The sequence below is a fragment of the Nomascus leucogenys genome, chromosome 2 (genome assembly GCF_006542625.1).
Source record: "Nomascus leucogenys isolate Asia chromosome 2, Asia_NLE_v1, whole genome shotgun sequence".
NCBI lineage: Eukaryota > Metazoa > Chordata > Mammalia > Primates > Hylobatidae > Nomascus > Nomascus leucogenys.
The window spans coordinates 38223435-38250315 of NC_044382.1; the positions used below are offsets into that span (position 1 = coordinate 38223435).

Here is a 26881-nt window from a genome sequence, read left to right on the forward strand (position 1 = left end):
CCTGTAATCCCAGCACTTTGGGAGGCCAAGGCGGGCAGATCACCTGAGGTCGGGAGTTTGAGACCAGCCTGACCAACATGGAGAAACCCCATCTCTACTAAAAATACAAAATTAGCTGGGTGTGGTGGTGCATGCCTGTAATTCCAGCTACCTGGGAGGCTGAGGCAGAAGAATCGCTTGAACCCCGGAGGCAGAGTTTGCGGTAAGCTGAGATCACGCCATTGCACTCCAGCCTGGGCGACAATAGCGAAACTCCATCTCAAAAAATAAATAACTTAAAAAATAAAATGTAATTCCTATTTAGGGATTATAAATTTCCAACTATATATAACAAAATACTGTTTCTGAGATAAGATGAGATTGGGCACATTTAGGGTGGTAGGCCATAGAACAAAATATTTTTTGAAATGAGACCTCTTTATAAGCAGCCACATTACTGAAATAAGCTGAGATTACTTATAAACACATTATAGGTATAATCGTTGGCTTTGCAACTTTAGTACTACCTTAATTTAAAATGTATCTGTCTAAACGTTAAGAGGTAGACATTTAACTCCAAAGTAGTAACTTACTAAACATGAACAATAAAATGAACAGGCAATACCTTGAATTAATTTCTGCCCCAGCATTAAGCAGAATCTTAATGATATTAACATATCCTCCAGACGCAGCTAGACTCAGTGGTGTATAATCAGATACGTTCCTATGTTCTTTATTTGCACCTCGAGCCAGCAGCAAGTCTACCACCTACAAAGTAAAATATGGATAGAGAAGAGAGTTTACACCAAGGGCTCAACTTATAATGAAGGAAACACAAAGAAACAGGACTTATAACTTCCTTATCTAAATATCTGATATTTTAATTACATTTCATTAGACCCTAAATATTGAAATATCAACACTAGAGAAATGGATTCAATTTCAGGAATTCAGAGTTTTGAAATCCCAATTATACTGCAATAACAAGATGTTACCCTTTCTATTTGCCATTTATTGGGCAATAAATTTGCATTTCACATGTGTTAGAATTGTGATTCATTCAATCCAAATAAATGTAAGGATTAAGATAATTTTTATTTGGCTTTAAGGGCAAGAAACAGATTTTTTAAAAGGAAATTTATGGCCAGGCTTGGTAGCTCATGCCTATAATCCCAGCACTTTGGGAGGCTGAGGCAGGAGGATCCCTTGAGGCCAGGAGTTCAAGGCCAGCTTGGGCAACATTGAGACCTCATCTTCACCCTCCTGTTCCCTCCACAACACCCCCCCCCCCCGCCAAAAAAAAGGGCATTTACATTCCCATAAAAGTTAACAGAAGTACCCATTCCTCAGAAAGTATATGGAACATGTCAAAATACGTGCAGGGCCAGGCATGCTGGCCCATAACTATCATCCCTGTACTTTGGGAGGCCGAGGAGAGAGGATTGCTTGAGGCCAGGAGTTTGAAACCGGCCTGGGCAACATTACATGACCCCATCTCTACAAAACAGCCCTAGCTACTTGGGAGGCTGAGGATTGCTTGAGCCCCAGAGTTCAAGGTTATAGTGAGCTGTAATTGCACCACTGTACTCTAGCCTGGGAGACAGAGCAAGACCCTGCCTCAGAAAAACAAACACACAAAATACATGCAAATTTTATTCATGTAGCTAAAATACGAATCATATGCATATTTTAAAATACAAGCAAAATATTTACAAAATGAAAATTAACATTAACACACCTCCTGACGTCCACCAGAACATGCCAATGAAAGCGGAGTATCCTTAGTTCGTTCAGACTGTGCTTCTATATCTCCACCTTTATCCAAAAGGATTTCAACAACTCCAACGTGCCCTGCTGTTGCTGCCAGGATTAGTGGTGTGAAACCTAAAACAGAAAATGAAAATCTTACACAAATTTATGTTTTTTGTTTTATTTTAAAGCCACTGTTTACAATTCTCTAGCATTTTAGCAAAATAAATCCTTCAGGGCAGACACTGATAACAATTTAACATAAAACTGCTCTAAATCCTAATTTGTTAGTGACAAAAAACCCATAAACACCTAATTAAAAAACTAAGTCAGTAAAAATTATTAAAGTTTATACTCATAATGAACTTTGATGCCTCTGTATGAACTACCTTTGGATTAAGAAAGGCAACCACAACTTGCTCTATTTCACTAATGATCTACAGTCTAATTCTTGAATTTTTTTAGAATTATTTGGCTCTGCAGAATAATGAATCCGGATATTCCTAATTGAAATATGCTTATCCATCTTATCACTGAGATAGTCTAGGAACTATTTATCAATAATAAAAAAGTTAATTATTTTCTGATGTAACTACACTTGGATTTTATTTCTGACTGATATTTACCTTTTTTGTCTCTGTGTTCAATTTTGGCATCCCGTGCAATGAGCACAGACACAAGTTCTTCATGACCACCTGCACAAGCTAGTGTTAATGCTGTGTCATGATTGCTCTCAGTCTAGGAGAAGAAAAAAATAAGTTAAATTTTTTTTTAACAGAAGTTATCAATTTAAGAGCAAATAATATTTCTTTTCACAATAAATGCAGAATAATTTTCCTTTCCAAAGAAGATCAGAATGTGCAAAATAAGTTTAAATAAAGCAATCTACTCACATGTGCATCAATGTCAACTGAAGGATACACTGGAGGCATCGATTGGGAAGCCACATTGCTTGTAGTCTGCGAACAGGATTCAGGTGTAAGACACTCTGTGGTCTGAGAAGAACTGTTGGAACCAGTGGGCACTCTGGTACTCACAGCTGAAAAACAATATTCATATTGCTAAATTCCACTTAAAAGAGTAAGGTTATTTGTACACAGAAAAACATAAAAACAGAAATTTCCATAGCAGTAATATACAGTAATAGTAAAATCACAAGCTTTGGAATCAGACAGACCTACATTTAAATATTAGTTCCAACACTGACTTTCTGATCTTGGGCAAGTAATTTAACTTCTCTGAGCTTCAATTTTCCCTATATGTAGAATGGGGATAATAATGGTACTTGCCTTGGAAGGTTATTGGAAAGACCACATGAGGCAATGCAGATAAAATACTTAACATAGCACCTGATATTTAGTGCACATACATCAAATAGTAGCTTTTTACATTGCCAACAGGGAGGAAAAAAATTTCCAAAAATAAAAGTGAATAAAAGGAATTTTAGATTTTAGTTTGTAAAAAAGTCAATTAGATAAAGATATCCTGTGTACAATTCAAAAAAAGGGGCCTGGGCGCAGTGGCCCACACCTGTAATCCCAGCACTTTGGGAGGCCGAGGCGGGTGGATCACCTGAGGTCAGGAGTTTCAGACCAGCCTGGCCAACATGGTGAAACCCCATCTCTACTAAAAAAACAGAAAGTTAGCCAGGTGTGGTGGTACATGCCTGTAATCCCAGCTACTTGAGAGGCTGAGGCAGGAGAATTGCTTGAACCCAGGAGGTGGAGGCTGCAGTGAGCTAAGATCATGCCACTGCACTCCAGCCTGGGTGACAGAGCTAGACTCCATCTAAAAAAAAGGTGGGGGAGGGGGAGGGAGACAAGTTCAAGTATTTCTCACATAAATAGCAGGGAGTATGTGTTTTCTAAATTCAATATTTATTTTGAAACTTTGTTAAAAAATCAGTATCTGAAGTCCAACTATTTTTAAAATGAACATTGAAGTTCTATTTGAGATCTCAAAATGTGGTTCGAAAACTGATTTAAGTCCGGGAGCGATGGCTCACACCTATAATGCTGGCACTTTGGGAGGCTGAGATGGGCAGATCACCTCAGGTCGGGAGGGTTGGGAGTTCAGGACCAGCCTGGCTAACATGGCAAAACCCCGTCTCTACTAAAAACACAAAGTTAGCTGGGCGTGGTGGAACGCGCCTGTAATCCCAGCTACTTGGGAGGCTGAGCCAGGAGAATCACTTTAACCTGGGAGGCGGAGGTTGCAGTGAGCCAGGATCACACAACTGCACTCCAGCCTGGGCAACAGAGTGAGACTCCATCTCAAAAGAAATTATGTATTTTATATCTCTGAAAATTTCTTATGTTTCATAAGAGATGGAGTTTGACCACGGGGGGAAACAGGACCTATCTCAGGGATGTTGTGAGTAGTCTAAGAGATATTGTATATAAAGCATTTAACACAGTGTTTTTAGCAAATGGTGGGTGCTCAATAGATGTAACTATCAGATATTTTATAGGATTGTCAATACTATTATTTATTGTATTGAAAAATAAAAACATTATTCACTCAAGAAAGGAAAAACTAAGAAAAAAACATATAATCAGTAATAATATACAAAAAAATCAACAAAGCATCAGTGATGGCAATAACCTTACATTTGCACCCAGATTAAAAGTCAGTCAAAAACACGTAGGACTTAAAGAAAAATGTAAGCATTTTAAGTGTTGGAAAATATTTTCTGTCTAGAATTTTTGATATGACTAGATCCCATTCAAAGATACTATTCACAAGTGTGAATGACTCAGTTTAGTAGATTACTAGTTTAAATAAGTGAGTAAAGTTTAAGATGCCCAGATATATTTCTACATGAGCTACCCAGCTCATCCCCACCAACATATATAACCATCTTGGCAATACAAATTTCTCCAGCTTCTGTCATCACATAAATAACATAATTTAACTATTTAGTTACAAATAGGAATAATTATTACATATGTTTGTTTCACCTATAAGAATATGCAAAATGGAAACAAAGCCTTAAACTTTTTTGTCATTTTTTTCTGGAAGAAGTGGCCAAGAAAAAAATAATAGTAATAATGAAAAATTGTTGTCATTCAATGAGTTAAAAGCAGATACTATTTTGTTACACCTCCTCGAAATAGCTGATATGTTTGGAAAACTGCTTGAAAAAACAAGACACTGAAGATTAATATGTTACAGAACCTTTCTAACAGTAAGACTTCAATAGTGGTCCCACAATTATTAACATATACTTTAGTAAAGAACTACTTTTCTATCAGTATTTTATGTTATCTCAAGTCTCTTTTTTTATTATGAAAAACAGGTATATAAAATTTTTTTGAATAGTTGATTAGAGTGCTATGCCAGAATGTGATAAGAAACTTCTTCACAGAGTTGGCTTTTAAGAAGTACTTTTGTGCATTTAACAGCTTTGTTAACAAAAATGTGTTGTTGTAATAATTACTATACATTTTTGTACTACATTATCCTAGAAGCATTTTTTCACTCATGTAATAATGACAGTCAGAAACATTCCATAGCAAGTGCCTTTAACAGGACTAATTACAAATGAAAAGTTCTAAAACTAGAAAGTAGCAAGAGATTTAAAAAGTGCATGTGGAATAAAGGTTGTATTAAGAGAAAATTACACCAAGACTATGACATTTTCATAAATTCTAAAATATTTCCTACCTCTGAATGAAATATCTCTGAAAGTGACCAAGACAGACTGCTACCGCAAACGTCTATATATAATTCAAATTAAACGTATATGGTATGCTTTTTTTTTTTTTTTTTAAAGAGATAGGGTCTCTATGTGTTGCTCAGGCTGGTCTTGAACTCTCGGCCTCACGCAATCCTCCCACCTTAGCCTCCCAAGTAGCTAGGATTACAGGCGCAGAGTCACTGTGTCTGACAATTTATCCACTATTTTAAAATGAGGTGAGGTGAGAGAAGAAGTAAGTACAATATGTTACTTGACTTTTTACGAAGTTGAAGAAAGTTTTGTAGGCAATATGGAAGATAATAAATCTTATTATTAAAAAATCTCACTGATACTAGGTGTACATAAAATATGTTGTGAGTTTTTTTTGAGATGAAGTCTCGCTCTGTCACCCAGGCTGGAGTGCAGTGGCACGATCTCAGCTCACTGCAACCTCTGCCTCCTGGGTTCAAGGATTCTTCTGCCTCAGCCTCCCGAGTAGCTGGGATTAAAGGCACGTGCCACCATGCCCAGCTAATTTTTTTGTATTTTTAGTAGAGATGAGGTTTCACTGTGTTAGCCAGAATGGTCTCGATCTCCTAATCTCATGATCTGCTCGCCTTGGCCTCCCAAAGTGCTGGTTAGATTAAAGGTGTGAGCCACAGTGCCCGGCTGTTGTGAGTTTTTAAGAAATTTAATTGCTGTAATCTGTTTTATGTATTGGTAACTTTATTAAATAGTTCTATGTAAATAAAAACCTATGGTTGGCGTGGTGGCTCACGCCTGTAATCCCAGCATTTTGGGAGGCCGAGGCGGGCAGATCACGAGGTCAGGAGTTCGAGATCAGCCCGGCCAACATAGTGAAACCCCGTCTCTACTAAAAATACAAAAAAATTAGCCAGGCGTGGTGGTGGGCGCCTGTAATCCCAGCTACTTGGGAGGCTGAGGCAAGGGGAATCACTTGAACCTGGGAAGTGGAGGTTGCAGTGAGCCGAGATGCGTGACAGTGTGAGACTCCGTCTCAAAAAAAAAAAAACTATAAATAAAATATTAAAGTCAATTAGAAAAAATTATTTAAAGATTTTATTGCAAATCTCCTTAAGAGGATTTGTTAATTACTTTTTAATTCTTAAACCTATATTCACTACTACAGAGTTATTTAAAGATACTTTAAAATTACAATTTAAGAGCCTGTTAAGATGCCAATGATAGTAACAACATAGTAAAAAGTCAAAAACTGTATTAAAACTTACATGTACATCAAATCTTAATATAAAAATAAGGGAAATGATTAATAGAATTTCGAAGTCTAAGGAAATAACAATACTCAAAGATAAATCAGAACTTTAAGTTGACACATATGCATGCATATTACATCTAAGGTTCTTAAACTTGGCTGCAACTGAGTTTGAATCTTGGTACTTACTAGCAACTTAATTTCTCTAAGCTTTAGTTTTCCTTTCTTTTTTGAGACAGAGTCTCGCTCTGTTGCCCCATGCTGGAGTGCAGTGGTGTGATCTTGGCTGACTGCAACCTCTGCCTCTTGGGTTCAAGTGATTCTCCTGCCTCAGCCCCCCAAGTAGCTGGGATTACAGGCATGCACCACCACGCCCGGCTAATTTTTGTATTTTAGTAGAGATGGGTTTGACCATGTTGGCCAGGCTGGTCTCAAACTTCTGATTTCAAGTGATCCGCCGCCCGCCTCTGCCTACCAAAGTGCTGGGATTACAGGTGTGAGCCACCGCTCCCGGCCAGCTTCAGTTTTTCAACAGAAAAATAGAGGTGGGAAAAGGACTTATTTAAAGTATTATTATAATTAGCCCATGAGATAAAGTATATTTAGCATTTATCATAGAAGTTGGTGCGTGGTAAATGCTCAATAAATGTAAATAAATCAATATTAGTTGATTTTTAACCAATCTTCTTTCTACAATAGAATTGAAAATTTTGGCCAGGCGCGGTGGCTCATGCCCGTAAAACCAACACTTTTAGAGGCCGATGCAGGTGGATCACTTGAGGTCAGGAGTTTGAGAGAAGCCTGGCCAACATGGTAAAACCTCGTCTCTACTGAAAATACAAAAATTAGCTGGGTGTGGTGGCAGGTGCCTGTAATCCCAGTTACTCGGAAGGCTGAGGCAGGAGAATCACTTGAATCCGGAAGGCGGAAGTTGCAGTGAGCTGAGATCAAGCCACTGCACTCCAGCCTGGACGACTGAGTGAGACTCTATCTCAAAAAAAAAAAAAAAAAAAAAAAAAGAAAATTTTAGTACGTATTTCTAGAACTGCTCAAAGGTAAAAGCTATTTTGAATTTCTTTAAGTTACTTTATATTCCTAGACATTTGAACTTTGAGAATCACTTGCTATTATGGTAACTGCTAAAAACCCAATGCTCACTTTCAGAAGGACTTGAGGAACCATGTTCCTAATCAATAATTTATATAGTCTGTTTGGAACTACATCATGTATGACTCATATCAAACAACACACTAAAGGGCTAAGTTAATCAGCTAATCAAGTTGCAACATTAATAAATTATATAAACAACTTATTATCACAACAAATATTTTGAAAGAATAGCAATAAGGAAATAATACTCCTATATTTAAAAAGTAAAATGTATTGTTATCATACATCTAAAATTCTTCTAAAGTGAAATTTACTTCTAAAGTAAAATTCTAAAGTAGAATTTTAAGATGTACAGTATTCTCTCCTTTACTAATATGAGTGGTAAGAACTAGAGTTAAGTAAAATTAATTATATATTTGTCCTACTCTATAATCTTACCAATATGTTAATATGTTTTACAACTGCAGCATTAGGTATTAACCTAATTCACCCTTGCCTTATTTATTTTACCTTCAACTAAGAAAATTAAGGCAAACTTTGACTTAGGAAAATATAATATTTAAATTTAAGACAGGTACATCATCTTGAATAAAGAAAATACAATTACTGCCATATAGTTCAAAACACATAACCTTCATAAAAATGGAAATTTTTACATGAAGACAATTTTTGTACTTGTTGGCTGATTTAAAATGTAAAACTTATTAATAAAAGAATATTGTACAATGTGGTAGGTATTAATGTTTAACACAAATTAAATTTTGTTTATATTAATATTATATATAATTAAGAGATAATTTCTAAGCCAATTTTCTGTTTCATGCAAACTTTGTAAAAGACTAATTTAACAACTACTTCAGTGAAATAAAATTTGATGTTCCTTAACACAAGTTCCTTTTAGAGCTGTTTCTACATTCTTTAAAAAAAAAAAAAAGTTCTAACATAACTGATCAGTAACACAGATTTCAAAACTGTGCACTTAATTAGGAACATTATAATGCTAGTTACAGAACACTACATCTTAAAAATGTTATTCCCAGTTCACCAGTTTCATCATTAATATTCGTAATCATACTTCACATTCTAAAATCTGTTTTTACCCAGATAATAAATTAGAATTTCAAATGAACTACAAGAATTTATTCACAATTTATAACAACTTTCAATGCTAATAATACAAAGTTAATTTGTGTCTACCAACTGAAGATATAAAAACCCAAATTAAAGAACAAAGAGCCTAACTCCTTAAAACATTTCCCAGAATTTTAATTTTCTTTAAGAAAACTAAGACATTCCTCCTCTGCACAATGATACCTATTACATATCAGAGGAGCCTCAAAGGCAGTATCACAATTCTATAACCATTGGAAGTCAAACACATGCCCAATAAAATTCCTGATTTCAATAATCTTATTCCACATTTAAAAAGATTCAGTAAAGATCAGGAAGACTAAAGGCTCACAAAAGAAGAAAGGAAACTGAGATAGCATAATTGGGATGGGAGAAGGGGAGGAGAATATGACAAGAGGCAACAGACAACAGTAAGGAAAAAAATGTTGCAATCAAGAGACAGAGGACTGGCCTGCCTTTGAATATCACTCCAGCTACATCTTAGTTCTTGGTCTTCATCCACTGTCAACAGCCATTCTGGCTGCATTTCTGAACTGGGCTCTCATGGAGGTGATACATTCACCAGCCATCTTTAGGAAGGTAAATGATTAATTGCACTGTTTTCCCACTGCTGCAAGGACAATGAAAGGGAAAGTAAACTTGTGCACCTCATTTCATATCTAGTTGTAATTTTCCACACAACAATAAACAGAAACATATACTTCAAGGTTATCAGGCCTTTTTGTGTGTGTGTGTGTGTGTGTGTGTGTGTGTGTGGTGTGGTGTGGTTGTGTGCTTTCATTAAGAAAGTTAATGCAAAAATCCCAATCTTCAAATCATCAAGTGACAATAATTTTAATGCACCTTATCTTCTAACCACAAATATTATAATATGGAATACTTAGTTTTCTCTGAACATCCCATTTAATTGGAAGTAAGTAAGTTGATCTAATAAAATTATAAATTAAAAAAGCTGTGTGATTTAAAATTTCCAGACATGAAAATCAACAGCAGGAAAATTTTAAGTATAATCTTATATGAATACTTCTAAAGCCTACAAAGAAATTCTACTTTGAGATCTCCTACCCAAGTCAGAGCACATGGTGGTTTTGATACCAAAGGTTTAAAATAAAGGATTGTGGCAACTTTATTTCTTTGCCTTTGCAATATGACAAAAAAGAAGAGGGGGAAACACACTTTTGTGTGTTAGTGCTATTGAGCTTAGTTAATTCACTTCCAAAAGACTTCAAGAAATGGGTAATTTTACAGAGATAGTTCTAAAATGAAAAAGTACAAAGTCTATGTTTTTGGAGGGGTATATAAAGAAGTTGAGCACACAGATTAAAGAAAAATTATTACAGATATATTTCTTAACCCACCTGCTATCAGGTCATCAAGAGTGTCGGTAAGCGTCTGAGCTGGAGTTGCAACCATTAGTCCATCTGGTTCTTGAACTAACAGCCCCTGATCATGTCCAGTAATAGCAATCTGAGGCTGTCCTACAATCTGCTGATTACCTGATACTTTCTGAAGTTCAAGAGAATTTGTCCCATTAGAACCTAAGTCACTGGAAAAGTTACACTGTGGAGATGATAAAGGCTGGACTGGGACAAAATCGATCTGTTCTGCCGATGGTGGAGACTGTTGCTCATCATCAACATCATTATCTTTAAATAAGATTGTGTCAACCTGAGGTAACTCTGAAAAGTGATCCTCTGGGAGACTACCATCTCCTTCCCCTTCTGGGAAGACTCCTCTATGAGAGCACTGCTGGTGTAGAGACACTGTGTCTTTCTGACCTTTGGTTTCCAAGTATTCTTTGGTAAATTGCTGCTGTGTTTTCATCTGCAACTGCCTTTCCACTTTCTGCAGTTCTTTCAATATTTTCTTCTTCTTCTGGACTTGCTCTTCTCTGTTCTTTTTAAGTTCTTCTATCTTATCTTTGTTCAGAGGTTCACCTTGAATTAACTCCAGTGACTTAAGCTGTGCTTTTTCAATAGCACTAATTCTTTGTCCCAGTTCATTCAGCTTGCCTTCAGTCTCCTCTACTATGCACTCCAAAGGCTGGTATGGGTGAAAAGATGGCAGTAGGTCCTGATCTGCTACCTGGAGGGAACTGGACTTCTGCTTGGATGTACCTAAGCACATGAAAAATGTTTGAAAGAGTGCCATGCTAAAAAAAAAAAAAAAAAGAAAAAAAGAAAAAAAAAAAAGAAACCAGCCTCCCCTCCCACACACACGGACCTCCCTCCCAAAACCCTTATAACTAATGTTATAGAATGAATGTTCAGAGTCACACCAGTGTTAGGCAGGTTAAAGCCTATACTCATCTATTTCACGCAGCACAAACTAGGATGTTGCTAATTCAAAAACTGTGAAGTTTTAAAAATCTACTCTTTAGGATAGGAGGATTTTGGAAATTAAGTCAGGGGCAGGGAAAAGGAAAACGAAGAGGCGAGAATCTCAGAATTCTGCTGATTAGATTGGACTTTTTAAAGAATACCAAATCTAAAGCAGTATCAAAATAGCACTGAAAATACCAGAAATGTTAACTGCCCATTTAGAACAATCATTCTTTTAGCAATATTAACTCTGCAAGCAATGCAGAGTTAATGCAAAAGACCAAAACTTACAGATCAAAGTAGGGGATAGTGTTTTTCAGTCAAAATATTTTTCTTCATATATTGAAATACAATGTGAAATCAGTTTTTTCAAGACATGTCTAAAATTCTCCATTAAATATACCTTTAACACATCTGTACTGCAACACTGTTAAACTTACTATGCAAAGGACAACTTGCATTTAAATGAACACTTCAAGTAAATTCTGTCTATGAGAGAAACAATAAATGATCCTAGGAGAAAATCAGACTTCCCATTTAGGGTTACTCATACTGACAGTATATGTTAACAAACAATGGCAATGTATATTATTTTAAGGTTTTAAATTACACTTAAGTTCCTTCATAACAAATCAGCTGAAAAATAATTATCAATATTAATAATCCTAAAATATGGACATGAAATGAAGGACATAAATTTTTTGACGTACAATACCTACTCTGAGGCAAATCTAAGGCTTAATCTTGTTTAGAAGAAGTAGGACTAGGCCAGGCACAGTGGCTCACGCCTGTAATCCTAGCACTTTGGGAGGCAGTGGCAGGCGGATCACGAGGTCAGGAGATCGAGACCATCCTGTCTAAGATGGTGAAACCCTGTCTCTACTAAAAATACAAAAAATCAGCCAGGCATGGTGGCGGGTGCCTGTAGTCCCAGTTACTCAGGAGGCTGAGGCAGGAGAATGGCGTGAACCCGGGAGGCGGAGCTTGCAGTGAGCCAAGATTACGCCACTGCACTCCATCCTAAGCGACAGAGCGAGACTCCATCTCAAAAAAAAAAAAAAAAAAAAAGTAGGACTACTCAGCAACAAAAAGGAACAAACTACTGATTCATGCTACAACATGAGTGATCCTCAAAAACATTATACTAAGTGAAAGAAGCTAGACACAAAAGACCACACATTGTGTAATTTCACTCATATCAAATCTACAGAGACAAGGCAAATCTATAGAGACAGGGACAGTAGTAGCTGCCTGAAGTTATAACAGTGAAAATGAGGATCAGTTGCAAACAGGCATAAGAGATCTTTTTGGGGAGATGGAAATGGTCTAAAACTAGATAGTGATGATGGTTACACAACTCAGTAAATTTACTAACATTCATTGCATTGTACATTTAAAACAAGGGAACTTCATGGTATGTAAATTAAACAATAAAACTGTTTGAAAAAAGCTGGGTAAAAAAGTTATCTATTATTTTGAATTGCAGTCAACATATATGAATAACATAGGTAATTTGGGAATTTTTAAAATAAAATCATCCATTGTATTAAAAATGATTCTCAAGTCCAAAGGAAGAAAGGTCATTTAGAGACATAAAATGTTCTGAATTTCAAAGGGGTGACAAAACTACTGAAGAAAAAAAAATTAGAGATTCATCTACTTTTTTGCTAGAATAGAGATCTCAAAACTGCAGGTAGCTCAAACATATGCAACATGTCATTACTAAAAAAGTCTTAAGTTTTTCCCCTACATACTGTCTTTAATAAGGTAAGATGACCACAATTTCAATATCACTGCAATCACTTTCAGAGGCTTAGTTATTCCTTAAATTGCAAAGTACACTGTCTATATTCAATTTATATATATATAATTTTAAGAGATGGGGTCTTGCTATGTTGCTCAGCCTGGTCTTGAACTCCTGGCCTAAAGTAATTCTCCAGCCTCAGACTTGCTGAATTTATATTTCTATGTGAGCAAAATGATAGAAAAGGACTTTATTCTTTCAGAGCAAAAGCCATTAGATTATTTTATTTTTGTTATTATTTTCCTAAGACCATATAGGAGTCCCTGTTTTGATTTACAGTATTTGTTTAAAGTGCCTAATGACAATCAACAAGAAAAGGAAGCTAAATGGTCACAAATAGCAATGTAGAAATCCACAACAATAACAAGGAAATATTCAGTCATGTAATAAATTCAATGACATCACTCGAGTACATTTAGAAGTTCTACAAAGACTGAATGGTCCATGGTCCTTTAAACATCCATTAGTTTCAAAACACCCTTGTATAGCTACTAAGCAATTTGTATTTAAGATTCAGGAAAACTAGGTAAGAGTTCAACATCAACCAGACTGGTTAGTAATTATGTTATGACCCCACTGGACATTCACAGATTTAAAATCTTTATACTTAGTATAATCCAAAATAAGAGTAGAATTTTGAGGACAGTAACAGATAGGAATGGCCCTGTCTATCTTGTTAACAAATAATATGCAAGAAGTGTGGAACACAAGATTACTAAGAGTAACTTATGAATAGACAAACTATAAGCCCAGAACGTATGTAGCATTAAAAATGGATGACGGCAAAAATGATGCATAAAAAGTGGTTCATCTCAAAATAGCCATGGAGTTAGTGGAATTGCCTAAAGACACATCAAAGCACTAACACAAGCTCTAACATCAAGAATAAAACAGATTGGTGAAAAACAGATAATGTCACCTAATTAGTCCTAGAAAGTAAAGCAACATCTATACTTTCTGGGTAGAGATTATGACAAGTATTCTTTTAGCAACAAAATTTTCAACAGGTAGTAAGTAGTATTATAAGATACCAGAAAATAAAAGGGTTCTATCTCCTTCAAACAGCTTTCAGTGTCAGATACAAAGAAATCTATTCATTGGTATCAGTGAATGATATCATAAAGTACTATTTAGAAATATAGGTGACCGGGTGCGGTGGCTCACAACTGCAATCCCAGCACTTTGGGAGGCCGAGAAGAGTGGATCCCCTGAGGTCAGGAGTTCTAGACCAGCCTGACCAACATGGAGAAACCCCGTCTCTTCTAAAAATGTAAAATTAGCTAGCCTGGTGTGGTGGTGCATGCTTGTAATCCCAGCTACTCAGGAGGCTGAAGCAAGAGAATCGCTTGAACCCAGGAGGCAGAAGTTGCAGCGAGCTGAGATCGTGCCAATGCACTCCAGCCTGGGCAACAAGAGCAAAACTCCGTCTCAAAGAAAGAAATATAGGTAAAGTCGCCATTTCATCTTTTTGGTTTGGTTTCTATCCTATTCCTTTGCCTCTCACTTTCCCTCTATTAACAAAACTAGAAAAAATCTGCAGTAGAAGCCATGATCTAGTGACAGCTTAAACATAGCCTTTATTTTTTTTATTGGCAGTGAAGGAATGAGGTGGACATATATTTGCCAAATATTTAGTTTTTTATTGGATTGAGCTTAATCCTATCAATCATTTTTGTGTCTAAAATAACTAGTGCATTGTACAATGGAAAAATAATGGCCAGTGGGGAAAAAAACATGATATACAGAAGGATCTAGACTAGATTTCATATTTCCTTACTTGGTTTTGTCTATAAAACTTAAACCTTGTTCTGTAATTCCCTTGCTTACATCATCACACAGCACCCTACTAGAATGATTTTTAAACAGCATTCCCAACTGGATCTCAAATAGAAAATCAGGTTGAAAAAGTATAACTAAAAATAACACAGTGCATCAAATGTAGTAGAGTGTTTATTATCCACTGGAATTTCTGTTTTGATAAACAGATGTATGATGTGTCCTGGGCTTCAATATAAAATGTTTCTTATTGTGGTCATAGTCAAAAATGAAAGCCACTAACCTAGAATTGACTTATTTTTCCTTTATGTCTAAATATTCGTCTCAAAATTTCCCAAACAGGACACATTATACATTTTAACATAGCAATCACTTAACCAAGGGTGTCCAAACAAACATCTGTGTTACATGTTAACAGATTAATTCAATCTTCTTCCTATTACTATAAGCAGTTATATGTTAAAAGATATTATCAAATTTGGGCATGTGTAAATCCATATAAGAATGATTATATAATGGAAAGTGACTAAAGAATATTAGCAGTAAAGTTTCCAGAGGAATACTCAATACCATTCACTGTATATACAATTTTTCTATATAATTTTAATGATTTGATATAAAAATGTGACAACTTTTCATGTCACTTACTCCAAAAAGCAACTCTAACATATAAAAGCAGCATGCCAATTTAATTCTTACTTTACATTTACACTTCTGTTTTCAATCTTGTTCCCACCATTCTAGAATGCTACTTCTTGATTACTTTTAAAAAACATCTCTTTAATCACAATGTCTTTCTTAAAAATGCTTAAGAATTGTCTTCTGCCTTCAAAATAATCTATATTCTTAGCCTCGCACTCATTAATTTATTCAATAAGTACTTAAACATCTAATACAAGCAAGGCATAGTAGACCATATAAAGATAAGCAACATAAACCCTGCCCTTAAGGAGCTTACAGTCTAAGTGGGGAGATGATGTTCCAAAGAAATTCTTATATAGATCCATAAAGGGACTATACAAATATTTTCATCAAAGCATTGTTAGTGGGGGTGAGAAAATAGAGGCTATTCAGGATATTTGTCACTGGGAGAAATGACAGGTAAAACATGGAGGATATACAGGGTGTGAAGCACTATGCTATAGGTAGAAACAATCTAGAGATAGGTGGATAAATCTTAAAAACAGTATTGAGTAAACAAAGGAAAAACAAAATGAGATCTGTAGCACAATACTATTTATGTAAATTAAAAATACAAGGTAATTGCTGGGTGTGGTGACTCACACCTGTAATCCTAGCACTTTGGGAGGCCAAGGTGGGCAGATCGCTTGAGCTCAGGACTTCAAGACCAGCCTGGGCAACATGGCAAAACCCTGTCTACCAAAATACAAAAAATTAGCCAAGTGTAGTGGCAGGGCACCTGTAGTCCCCGCTACCTGCAGGGCTGAGGCAGGAGGATTGCTTGAACCTCGGAGGTTGGGGCTGCAGTGAGCTGAGACTGCGCCACTGTACTCCAGCCTGGGTGACAAAGTGAGACCCTGTCTCAAAACAAAACAAAACAAACAAACAAACAAACAAAATATATATATATATATACACACACACACACATATATATACAGACACATATAAAAAATATTTTATAAGAATTTACAAGAACAAAAGAACATACACATCAAATATTGAAATGATTATGTATGGGGGAAGCAGGGGAATGGAAAGAGAAATAAAAGGGAATAAGTGAAACGAGAGAAATTATGGTGATAAAGCACCAGAAATTGAGTATGATTAACTCAATCCTCTACACTTGAGGTCCCAAGGGGAGGGGAGCAAGCAAAAGTGACAAGAACTGGAAGGAAGATCCAATGAAGTACTCTAGAATTTCAGAGAAAAGGAAATTACTCCTCAGGAGGGCTTGAGGTATACACAAAAGATGTGTTTTGTTTATCCTGACATAATTTTAAATGCTTTGCAGCAGATTAATTCTAAGTTACACAACTTGCAAAAGATCAAAATGAATCTTCTCTTAAAACTTCTGTAGAACCAGCTATAACAACAAGGCAACGGATTTACATTACTTATGTATCCTTTCCCATCTGAATATTTGTAACTGCAGGTAATAAAGTTAAATAATGCTAGAAAACTGAGCATGTCACTCAGAGTTTCATATTTTGTTTATGGACGTGATTCTGAGGCCTCTGTTAGATGCCACCTAGAATCCTGAATCCTTGAAAACCAACAACAGACAAGTGAGATCAAGTTGCCTAAATCAGGAGGATATGAATCAAGATGGACGGAGCCTGTACAACTGGTACACATGGGGCATTAAGAAAATAATATCTGAGTAGAACATATATCAAACACCTGGGTAAGATTTATGGGCATTAATACATTTTTAAAAGAACGAGGATATGAATAATAAAAAGATTTACTGAAAACAGACAGGAATAAAATGTTATAAGAACCTGAAAAGATGATTGCTGGAAGAGGAAAAGAAGAGAGTCCTAGAGAATAAGAACCCTTTGTCCATCCCTAATCACATATACGACACAGAAATAATATATGGACTTAGAGGAAACAAAAACAAAAGGGTCAAACAGCAATTTCATCACTCAAGGGAGCTTTTCCAGAGACATAAAAGAGAAGCTTTGAGAAGAAAAAGGAGCTTTAAGTATAAAAAAAAGTTAAGTCTTTATTTAAGATAGGTTTTCCTATCCTGGTAATTCAGTGTGTTCTTTTCCATAATTAAATGATTTTTCCTAATTCATAGCAACATAATATTCTATGATATGCATGATTTATACTAACATGACATTTTAACACAATGCATTATTGCAGTTTGATCCCACACAAATAACTGTTAGATTGCCAATGCCATTTGGTTGATAGCAGTAGCAAGTGCCCAAGTGATCTAAATACAAATGTTAATTAGGGATAACCCTGATAATTTAGTAAAATGAAAGATTCCTTAGAAAGGTAGTTCATGTTTATACTATTTAGTAAGTAATAAAACATCAAAATGCAGAAAATAACTAAATAATCCAAGATATTTCAGTAAGCAAAAATATGGTTACTCACTAGAGTATAAACTTAAAAAATCATTACCTAAACATCTCAGATTACTTACATATTAAACCTAAATTTAAAATGTTTTTATTTCCTCTTGGCATACACTCTTATCTAGCTTATTTCTTGATTGTTTTGTGGATCTGTGTTATTTATTTATTTATTTATTTATTTTTTGAGGCTATCGCCTAGGCTGGAGTGCAGTGGTACAATCATAGCTCACTGCTGCCTGGAGCTCCTGGGTGCAAGCGATCTTTCTGCCTTAGCTTCCTGAGTAGCTGGGACTACAGGCACAGGCAACCATGCCTGGCTAATTTTTAAATTTTTTTTAATAGAGACAAGTTCTCCTATGCTGGGCAGGCTGATCGATCATTCTGCCTCGGCCTCCCAAAGCACTGGGATTACAGATATGAGCCAGGGCAGATAGCCTATTTTTTTTTTTTTTTTTTTTTGGAGACAAGGTCTTGCTCTGTGGCCCAGACTGGGGTGCAATGGCACACTCATGACTCACTGCAGCCTCGGTCTCCAGGCTCAAGTGATCTTCCCATTACAGTCTCCCTAGCAGCAGGGACTATGGGCTTGTGCCACCACTCCTAGCTAACTTTTGTATTTTTTTGTAGAGACAGGGTTTCGCCATGTTGCCCAGGCTGGTCTCGAACTCCTGGGCTCAAGCAATCTGCCCACCTGGCCTGCCAAAGTGCGGGGATTATGGGTGTGAGCCCCTGCGCCTGGCCCTAATTTTTTTCTGAGAGTCTCACTCCATCACCCTGGCTGGAGTGCAGTGGCAAGATCTCAGCTCATTGCAACCTCTGCTTCCCGGGTTCAAGTGATTCTCATGCCTCAGCCTCCCTAGTAGCTGGAATTACAGGTGCACACTACCACACCCGGCTAATTTTTGTATTTTTAGTAGAGATGGGATTTTGCCATGTTGGCCAGGCTGGTCTCAAACTCCTGTACTCAAGTGATTGACTTGCATAAGCCTCCCAAAGTGTTGGGATTACAAGCGTGAGCCACCACACGGGGCCCATATTTTTTTAAATGATTTTTTTTTTTTTGAGACGGAGTTTTGCTCTTGTTGCCCAGGCTGGAATGCAATGGCCTGAACTCAGCTCACTGCAACTTCCACCTCCTGGCTTCAAGCGATTCTCCTGCCTCAGCCTCCCGACTAGCTAGGATTACAGGCACACGCCAACACGCCTGGCCAATTTTTTATATTTTTCGTAGAGATGGGGTTTCATCATGTTGGCCAGGCTGGTCTTGAACTCCTGACCTCAAGTGATCCACCGGCCTCAGCCTCTCAAAGTGCTGGGATTACAGGCATGAGCCACCATGCCCGGCCAATGATTCTTATTTAGTACTGAGCTTCCAAAGCCAAAGTCACTACAGTCCTCTATAAGGTTTAGCCAAATAAACACCCCCCCCTCAAAAAAAAAAACAAAAACAGAGACATTTAGCTTTAAATATTTTACTAAAGGTTAAATATCAGCTGATTATGATACTTATGGATGCATGTTTAATTTGCTTTTTAATTGTTAAGATTAAAAACAGCAGGAAAATTTTGAATAGCTAGGTGTTCCATGAAAAACTGCCAGAATTACCTTAAATCAGAGAGACTACAGATATTTCACCTCTGAAATTAATAGTTTAGCCCTGGTGAAGGCCCCCAATACTTTAAATTACTAAAATTGGCATAATTTGAAAGAAGTTTCTGTTTGCTGCTATAAGAGTCAACCCAAACCAACTTTTCTTAAATCAGTGTTACAGATATTAATATACACTTACATGCCTCATTGTGATTTCAATATCTAGGGCTTGATTATCATACACTAAATGAACTATGTTCATAAGTTTGTTTTTATAGTTTTAAACATCCTACATATTAACTATTTTCTTTATTTCAGAAAACTCAGATATTACAACTATACATAATTATGAAGTGAAGGTACATTTATACATGAAGGTACTTTTCATTTACAAATATAAAGACAGCAGAAACATATCAGAGCTCATAAACTTGAGTTTTTTTAAGTAGTATACTCTCCTTCTTAATAGTCATTTGTATATTACTTGTATACATTTTATTTTGATAGTTATTTGTCCAGGTTCACATACTGACAGATGATAATCTACTATATTCAGCATTGCATAAATGCAACTGAATGTAATTCTTAAACTTCTCACTCATTAACTGAATAAATGTTACAAAGACTTAACTAGATAGCAAATATGCATTTTTATTCTTCATATACTATTGGTTAGCTAAAGAATTATCAAATGAAAAATGAATGTCTGATAAACTATGGTTACTTAAATATAATCAAGAACACGGCTTGTTTCTTAAGTATTTTCATCTGTGCCAGATGAAAGCTACATCGATCAGTATGTTAACATGAAAAAATAAAAAGTCATTTTTCCTAACACTTATGTCTTTTTGGTTTTTGATAGTAAGACTATTTGCATTTGTCAGAATTATCTACCTCAATTAGCCATGGGTACACAGTAACTCTGTATCATTAAAGTACATTTCTGGATTTATCAATTAGCTGAAAAAATACCCATTTTAAGAAAAATAAATCAATAACTAACCTTTTTGCACTCCTAAAAGGGCAGGAGAGTTCTCCTGTGAAGTTTTGTCAGGTTCCTGGGGAGGTACAACCATGGCAAGTGTATGCATTGGCACACGTGGAACCTAAAAGGTCAACTCAGAAAAAAATCATCTCAGACCAAAGAATAAGACAAAGGCCCATAAATGAAACAGATATCCTGTTTTAGGTTATCTTCATATACCACCAAATGCACTTTTGTTTCCTTAAGCTTTTTTAAAAAAAAGCTTTCACCAAGCAATAATTTTTGAGACTAATGATTAGACAGTCAGGGAATCTACAAATAGTCAATGATTTTAAGCTAAATGGAAATAACATTACTCCCTTGCTGAATAGAACGCCTTGCTGGTTCCAATTGTAGCTAGGGGTACAAGTCACATATTCACTATCCACTAGCCAATTTACCCTTGTTCAAATTCTATATGGATCAAAAGAAAACAAAAATGTAATATATTTCTTGAATTGGGGTATGCTAGCAGTTTTCAGGATGACTTTGTAGAAAAGAATTTAGATTTCACCAACATAACATACTAGTAAAATCTCTATATTTTCTCCGTAATTTAAGGTAGGTTTAAAAGTCACTTTGATGAACTTTTAGCGCTTATGTTACCTATACTTTCATGGTTGATGAAAGTCACTATCTCTAGGATAATTAATACTACCTTGGGAGGTATTAAGAAAATGCTTTCTCGGCCAGGCATGTGGCTCACGCCTGTAATTCCAGCACTTTGGGAGGCCGAGGCAGGTAGATCGCCTGAGCTCAGGAGTTTGAGACCACCCTGGGCAACATGGTGAAACTCTGTCTCCACTAAAATACAAAAAATTAGCCGGGCGTGGTGGCGCACACCTATAGTCCCAGCTACTTGGGAGACTGAGGCAATAGAATCGCTTGAGCCTGGGAGGTGGAGGTTGTGGTAAGCTGAGATTATGCCACTGCACTCCAGCCTGGGCAACAGAGCAAGATTCCATCTCAAAAGAAACAAAAGAAAAAAGAAAAAGCTTTCTCTTGATTCTCTTGTTAAAAAACAAATAAAAAATCCTGAAAAACCTAGTTGTAATAAGATAACAACTTAGAATACTTATGTTTATATTTGATATTAAGTGGTTTTTAAAAACCGCTATTCTCAATAAATAAGGCAATAACAAATTTCAGTGTACCTTTAAAGAAAATAAATCCTAAAGAATTTAGAATCATGATTTTCTCAATATGTAACAGAAAAGAAAAACAAGTCCATTTTGCTTAAAACTGATTTTAAACAAAAACTTCTAATCATGTTGAAGAATATTTATATTAACAAACAAGCTCCATTTTACTTTACCTGAGACTGATCTTGAGAAGGTGGAGGGAGCTGAGACACATCTGTGGTAGGAACTGACAGAACATTATTTGGATAATCCAACAGATAAGAAACTACATTAGTATGGCCACCCTTTGCAGCTTCAATGAGCATTGTTGAACCATCCTGAAAAAGAATTGCCGTGATAATTAATTCTTTATAGTTTCTTAGCAGCTCATACAAAATCAAAACTCATTTAAACAGTATTAAATACTAAGCACTAAGATAGATCAAACATATTTTTATAACTATACACATATTATTTACATATATATACACACACACATACATACGTGTGTGTGTGTGTGTGTGTGTGTGTGTGTGTGTGTGTGTGTTTTAATAGAGATGGGGTCTCCTTATGTAGCCCAGACTAGTCTCAAACTCCTGAGCTCAAGTGATCCACCCACCTCAGCCTTCCAAAGTGCTGGGATTATAGACATGAGCCACCGCACACAGCCTGTTTACTTATTTTTAAGTAGACTACCTTGAGTCGATGAGTAGGGTCAGCCCCATGAGCCAAGAGAAGCTCAACAACTGCCAGGTGGCCTCCTGCACATGCCAGCGACACTACTGTATGATCATTATTGGCTGTAGCCCTGTTAACATTGGCACCTTTGAAGAAAAATAAATTGCGATCTTAGCAAAGGTTGAAATCAAGCCAGTTCACAGTCAATATCATTTAAAAATTTTTTGTGAAGTATAATGTAGATACAAAAAAGTATACAAATCATAAGTGTATAGTTTGAATTTTTTTCACAAAATGAACACACACCTGTGTAACCAGCACCCAGAGGAACAAACAGAACATTATCCACATACCAAAAGCCCCATCTTGTGCTCCCTTTCAGTCACTACCCAGCCTCCCAATGGTAACCACTACCCTGACTTCCAAACTGGTTTTAGTTTTTGAACTTTATATGAACGGAATCATACAATGTACTCTTTTGCATCTGGCTTCTTTCACTCAATATTATATTTGTGAGATTCATCCACAATGTTGCATGAAGCTGTAGTTCGTTCATTCAATATCACTTTTAAAATGGGAAATCTAGAAGACTAAGATTAATAAATATATACAGGTTAATGTAAGCATCAAATAACACCACTGTATATAACTCAAAATGTTTCAAAGACATTTTTGATCTACTAGAAAGTGGCAATATAGCCAGGTCTCAAAAGTAGAGAAAACAGATTTTTTTAAGCAATGTTTAAGAGATATATAATTCTTCATATTGTGTATTTTAAGAGTCAGGGGACCTGGATATGGAGAGAAGACAGAATATTATCCAGATATGTTATCTGAAAGGCAAGTTGTTCAATAGCTGTGTATAACATGACCTGAAAAATGTCTAAATGCAAAGTCTTTTCTTAGTTTCTTTTTTGATAAATTATTTTTGACCCCTGGAAAAAATGACTTTAGTTCAGCTACCTTTAACAATTCCAAAAGATCTCAACTAGAAAGTTAAGACTATAGAAATATTCATTCTTCCTTCTTAATTCTACCTATCTTATTTAAGAGAAAAATAAGTTGGTGGGTAAAACTACTACTATCAGTTTGTCTAATTTTCAGAAAATATCCAGCTGAATCTAATCCTAACTTGCATAAAAGTACCTTTTGGGAAAGGTAAAACACAGCAATAAACATCCTGAGATTAGCAACATGAAATTATTTTAGATGACAGGATTATTTAATGGAGAAAGGATATAATCGATGTGTTCCTATTCCTAACAAGCCTGATTACATTCTTAGCAGGTTGTTGTTGGGTATGATTAGGTATTCTCTTTAGTAAAGAAGCATAAGAGAACTCCAGAGGTTATCCATCTATTTATTTCTGTGTGGTTGAGGTTAACGGCTTTTACAGACTATATTATGTAAAGATATGCCTTACTTGGCAGCGAAAATGCAGTATGAAGAAAATAAACCTAGTTTTCTCCAATTCAGAAGAAAACAAGTACATTTAAAAATGATAAAATCTGGCCAGGTGCGGTGGCTCATGCCTGTAATCCCAGCACTTTGGGAGGCCGAGGCGGGCAGATCACCTGAGGTCAGGAGTTTGAGACGAGCCTGGCCAACCATGGTAAAACCCTGTCTCTACTAAAAATACAAAATTAGCCAGGCATGGTGGTGCATGCCCGTAATCCCAGCTAGTCGGGAGGCTGAGGCAAGAGAATCACTTGAACCCGGGAGGCAGAGGTTGCAGTGAGCCAAGTTTGCGCCATTGCACTCCAGCCTGGGTAAAAAGAGTGAAACTCCTTCTAAAAAAAAATAATAATAATATGATAAAATCTTACCCTGCATTTTTTATGTCACTAAATGTCAGAAATCTATTAAAATATAAATACAGCTTTTATCTTAATAACATAATACCTCCTGAGTGAATCTTCCTTGTATTTTTATCATCCTATCCTAGGATGTTTCATTATATGCCACAGTATTTCTGACACTATACAAAGAGTTAGGCTGAACCAAATGAAACTGCTGACATTACCATTTTTGTTTCATAACATGACAATTACATATGGTTAAACCTAACATTGGTTCCACAGCATTTTATTTTTCTGCAGTAAACAGTCTTAAGCTAATTCTTCATCCATCAGTTGAAATTTTTTGCCTAAATAAATATAATTCTAATAATAGAATTTCTAAAGAAATATAAAAATTATAAATAAGATCCTTACAAACTCAGTTAATTCAACTGTACCACAAACAAGTACCACAGTAGCAGACTTACTCTCTGTCCTCCACCCACATCTCCAGCAGAACAGACTCATCATTAGCTGTTGAATATCCACCTAATCATAGTGGGACATTTTACGTTTGGCTTTTCTAAGTTGGGAGCAACCACATGTTGCTTGGTTGATTAAAACTTAAAATTCAAAACTAATAAAGAAAATTCCCAGTAAACAACTCACAAACTCTATGCTTACTAAATAAAATACAATAACAAAAGGCAAAAATACAATACTTTACTGTAGGTAAAGTAGCCATAACATAAATTACAACAGTTTAGGATTTTTTTTCCCATAAACTGTAGCCTCTTGGAAATGATCACTTGCCCTTTCTTTACCTTTGCTAATAAGAAACTGCACAGTGCACAAATGACCAGCTCTTGCAGCTTTCATCAAAGGTGTTCTTCCACCTTCAGATTCATGTTCCTGTTAAAGAAATGGAAAAAATAATCCATCAATGCCAACAGTCTAACCATCTATTTTAAAAACAGTACTGATGAAATGAGAAATAACGAGGATTTAATATACTTACTCATTGTAGACACTTTATACCACCTACCTCAATTCCCCCAATATACAGGATTTTCAGTCCAAACTAGATAATTTAACTTTCTAAGGGCAAGTTCAGTTTTGCACACCAAGTAATAACCATTAAAGATAATATTAATGTTTTGTTTGGTTCCCAAAGAGAAATCACTGCAGTTTTCTAATTCTAAGTTTTAAAAAATGTTTCCCAACTATTTATCTGGATTGTGAAAAAGGAACCTCAGTCCTGTGAAATGATTAGAAGAATCTTGATCTTATAGCAGAAGCCAATAAAAGCACTATCAAAGGATGCAAATGATTCCCTGAAGAAAAACACTATGGTATTTTAGGAGTAACGGAAAAATGAAGAAGAAAAATATACCAATGGGTGGATTTTTTTTTTAAGTAGAAATTAAATACTCGAATAGTCAAAGGCAAAAGATACAACTCCTAATAGCAGAAAGATTGTTCTTTCTAGGAAGCTTGCCAGCAACCGGAATGAATGATAGAACAGTTTTTAACCATGCATGCCTCACATCAAATGCCACTAAAAGGAGCTTGCTTATATGGTGAGTAATACTGTCTGTTGGGAGAATTATGAACTCATTAAATTCATCTAAGTATTAAAATGTAGCTTATATACTGCTTCTTTGAAAAGTTCTCTTACCTATCCCCTCTTTCATTATGTATGCAAACATGAATTTCTGTTGTTCTGGTTCTGTTTTATTACTAAGAAAAAATTGATAAAGACTGGTGGTTAAGTTAAGGCTTTATTTCAGCTATATTCGTCTAATTAACTCTGAAAATCCTATAATTACCACATGATCAATTTAAAATATGTGCTCTCCCAGTAGAATACAATTTAGTCTATTTACATTTTAATTACCCTGATCTACAACTCAGGCAAAACAACAATAAGAAATGAGTAGACTGTCAACTCAATGGAAACCTCACAGAAAAGTGATAGAAATTCCTCCCTAAAATAGGTTTAAAAAAAAAATCTTGACAGTGTAGTATCACTCAACCTACTAAAAAAACTACTTTATGCTTTGACTTTTTAACTGTTATACATGTTAATGAAATAAGAATCTTTTAACTCTAGATTTTGGAAAAATGAATAACTATAGATAATGCCAAAATAATCTGGCTTTAGAATAGATCTTGAACTCACATTCAAATTTAGGTAAATCTAACATTCTGGCAATTTACTTCAAATAAAACTGAATACGTATCACAAAGACCTTACTCGGAAAGACCTAGAAAGTTGTTTGTCCAGTTTTTCTATCCAACTTATTTCTGAATTATCATTACAATCAACCACATCCTGGAAATAAATTGCCCATTTAGCAACTTGTCTTTTCCCTTCCTGCCTCACAACTTTTTCGCACATACTGGTCTCTCTTCTCTTTAATGCTTTTCCTCCACTAACTCATTTTCATCCTTTACATCTCAAGTCAAGTGTTATTTCCTCAAGGAAGACCTCCCTGAACTTCCTGACTAAATCACTCTTCCTATTACGGACATACATCTCTATGAACCTCTCCTTCATAAACTGCAATCATATTTTAGTCTGTGTAAGTATTATATTTAGCTAACCTGTCTCCTCCACTAAATGGTAAGCTCCATGAGAGCAATGATCTTGTCTTTTTTTGCTCGCCACTGTACACATAATGCTTAAAACAATGGAGTGATTAGATATTGTTTAATCATGCAGGAAACTAAGCATAACTGAACTCTCAAATCTTCCCTCTCATAGCACTGAGGTTTGAAGTTTTTATTATTTTCTACTAGGTAAATAAGAGAAAGGAAAGTCAACTAAACAAGAAATTAAGAGTAGT

General features: G+C 35.7%; 1 protein-coding gene across 12 annotated transcripts in view; it reads right to left on the minus strand.

The window, feature by feature from the left end:
* Positions 1 to 26881, minus strand: part of LOC100601055 (ankyrin repeat and KH domain-containing protein 1) — a 141987-nt gene that overhangs the window by 36795 nt on the left and 78311 nt on the right. For 10 of the 12 annotated variants that reach the window (XM_030828002.1, XM_030828016.1, XM_030828039.1 and 7 more), the window contains 9 exons: positions 24857 to 24944; positions 22273 to 22400; positions 21771 to 21914; positions 20435 to 20537; positions 10241 to 10999; positions 2622 to 2767; positions 2355 to 2466; positions 1718 to 1863; positions 605 to 747 (listed from right to left, as the gene is read on the minus strand). In XM_030828002.1, coding sequence (XP_030683862.1) covers positions 605 to 747; positions 1718 to 1863; positions 2355 to 2466; positions 2622 to 2767; positions 10241 to 10999; positions 20435 to 20537; positions 21771 to 21914; positions 22273 to 22400; positions 24857 to 24944 — 1769 coding nt within the window. The remainder of the gene's footprint in view (positions 1 to 604; positions 748 to 1717; positions 1864 to 2354; positions 2467 to 2621; positions 2768 to 10240; positions 11000 to 20434; positions 20538 to 21770; positions 21915 to 22272; positions 22401 to 24856; positions 24945 to 26881) is intronic. The other 2 variants (XM_030828062.1, XM_030828056.1) reach the window with 1 other exon arrangement.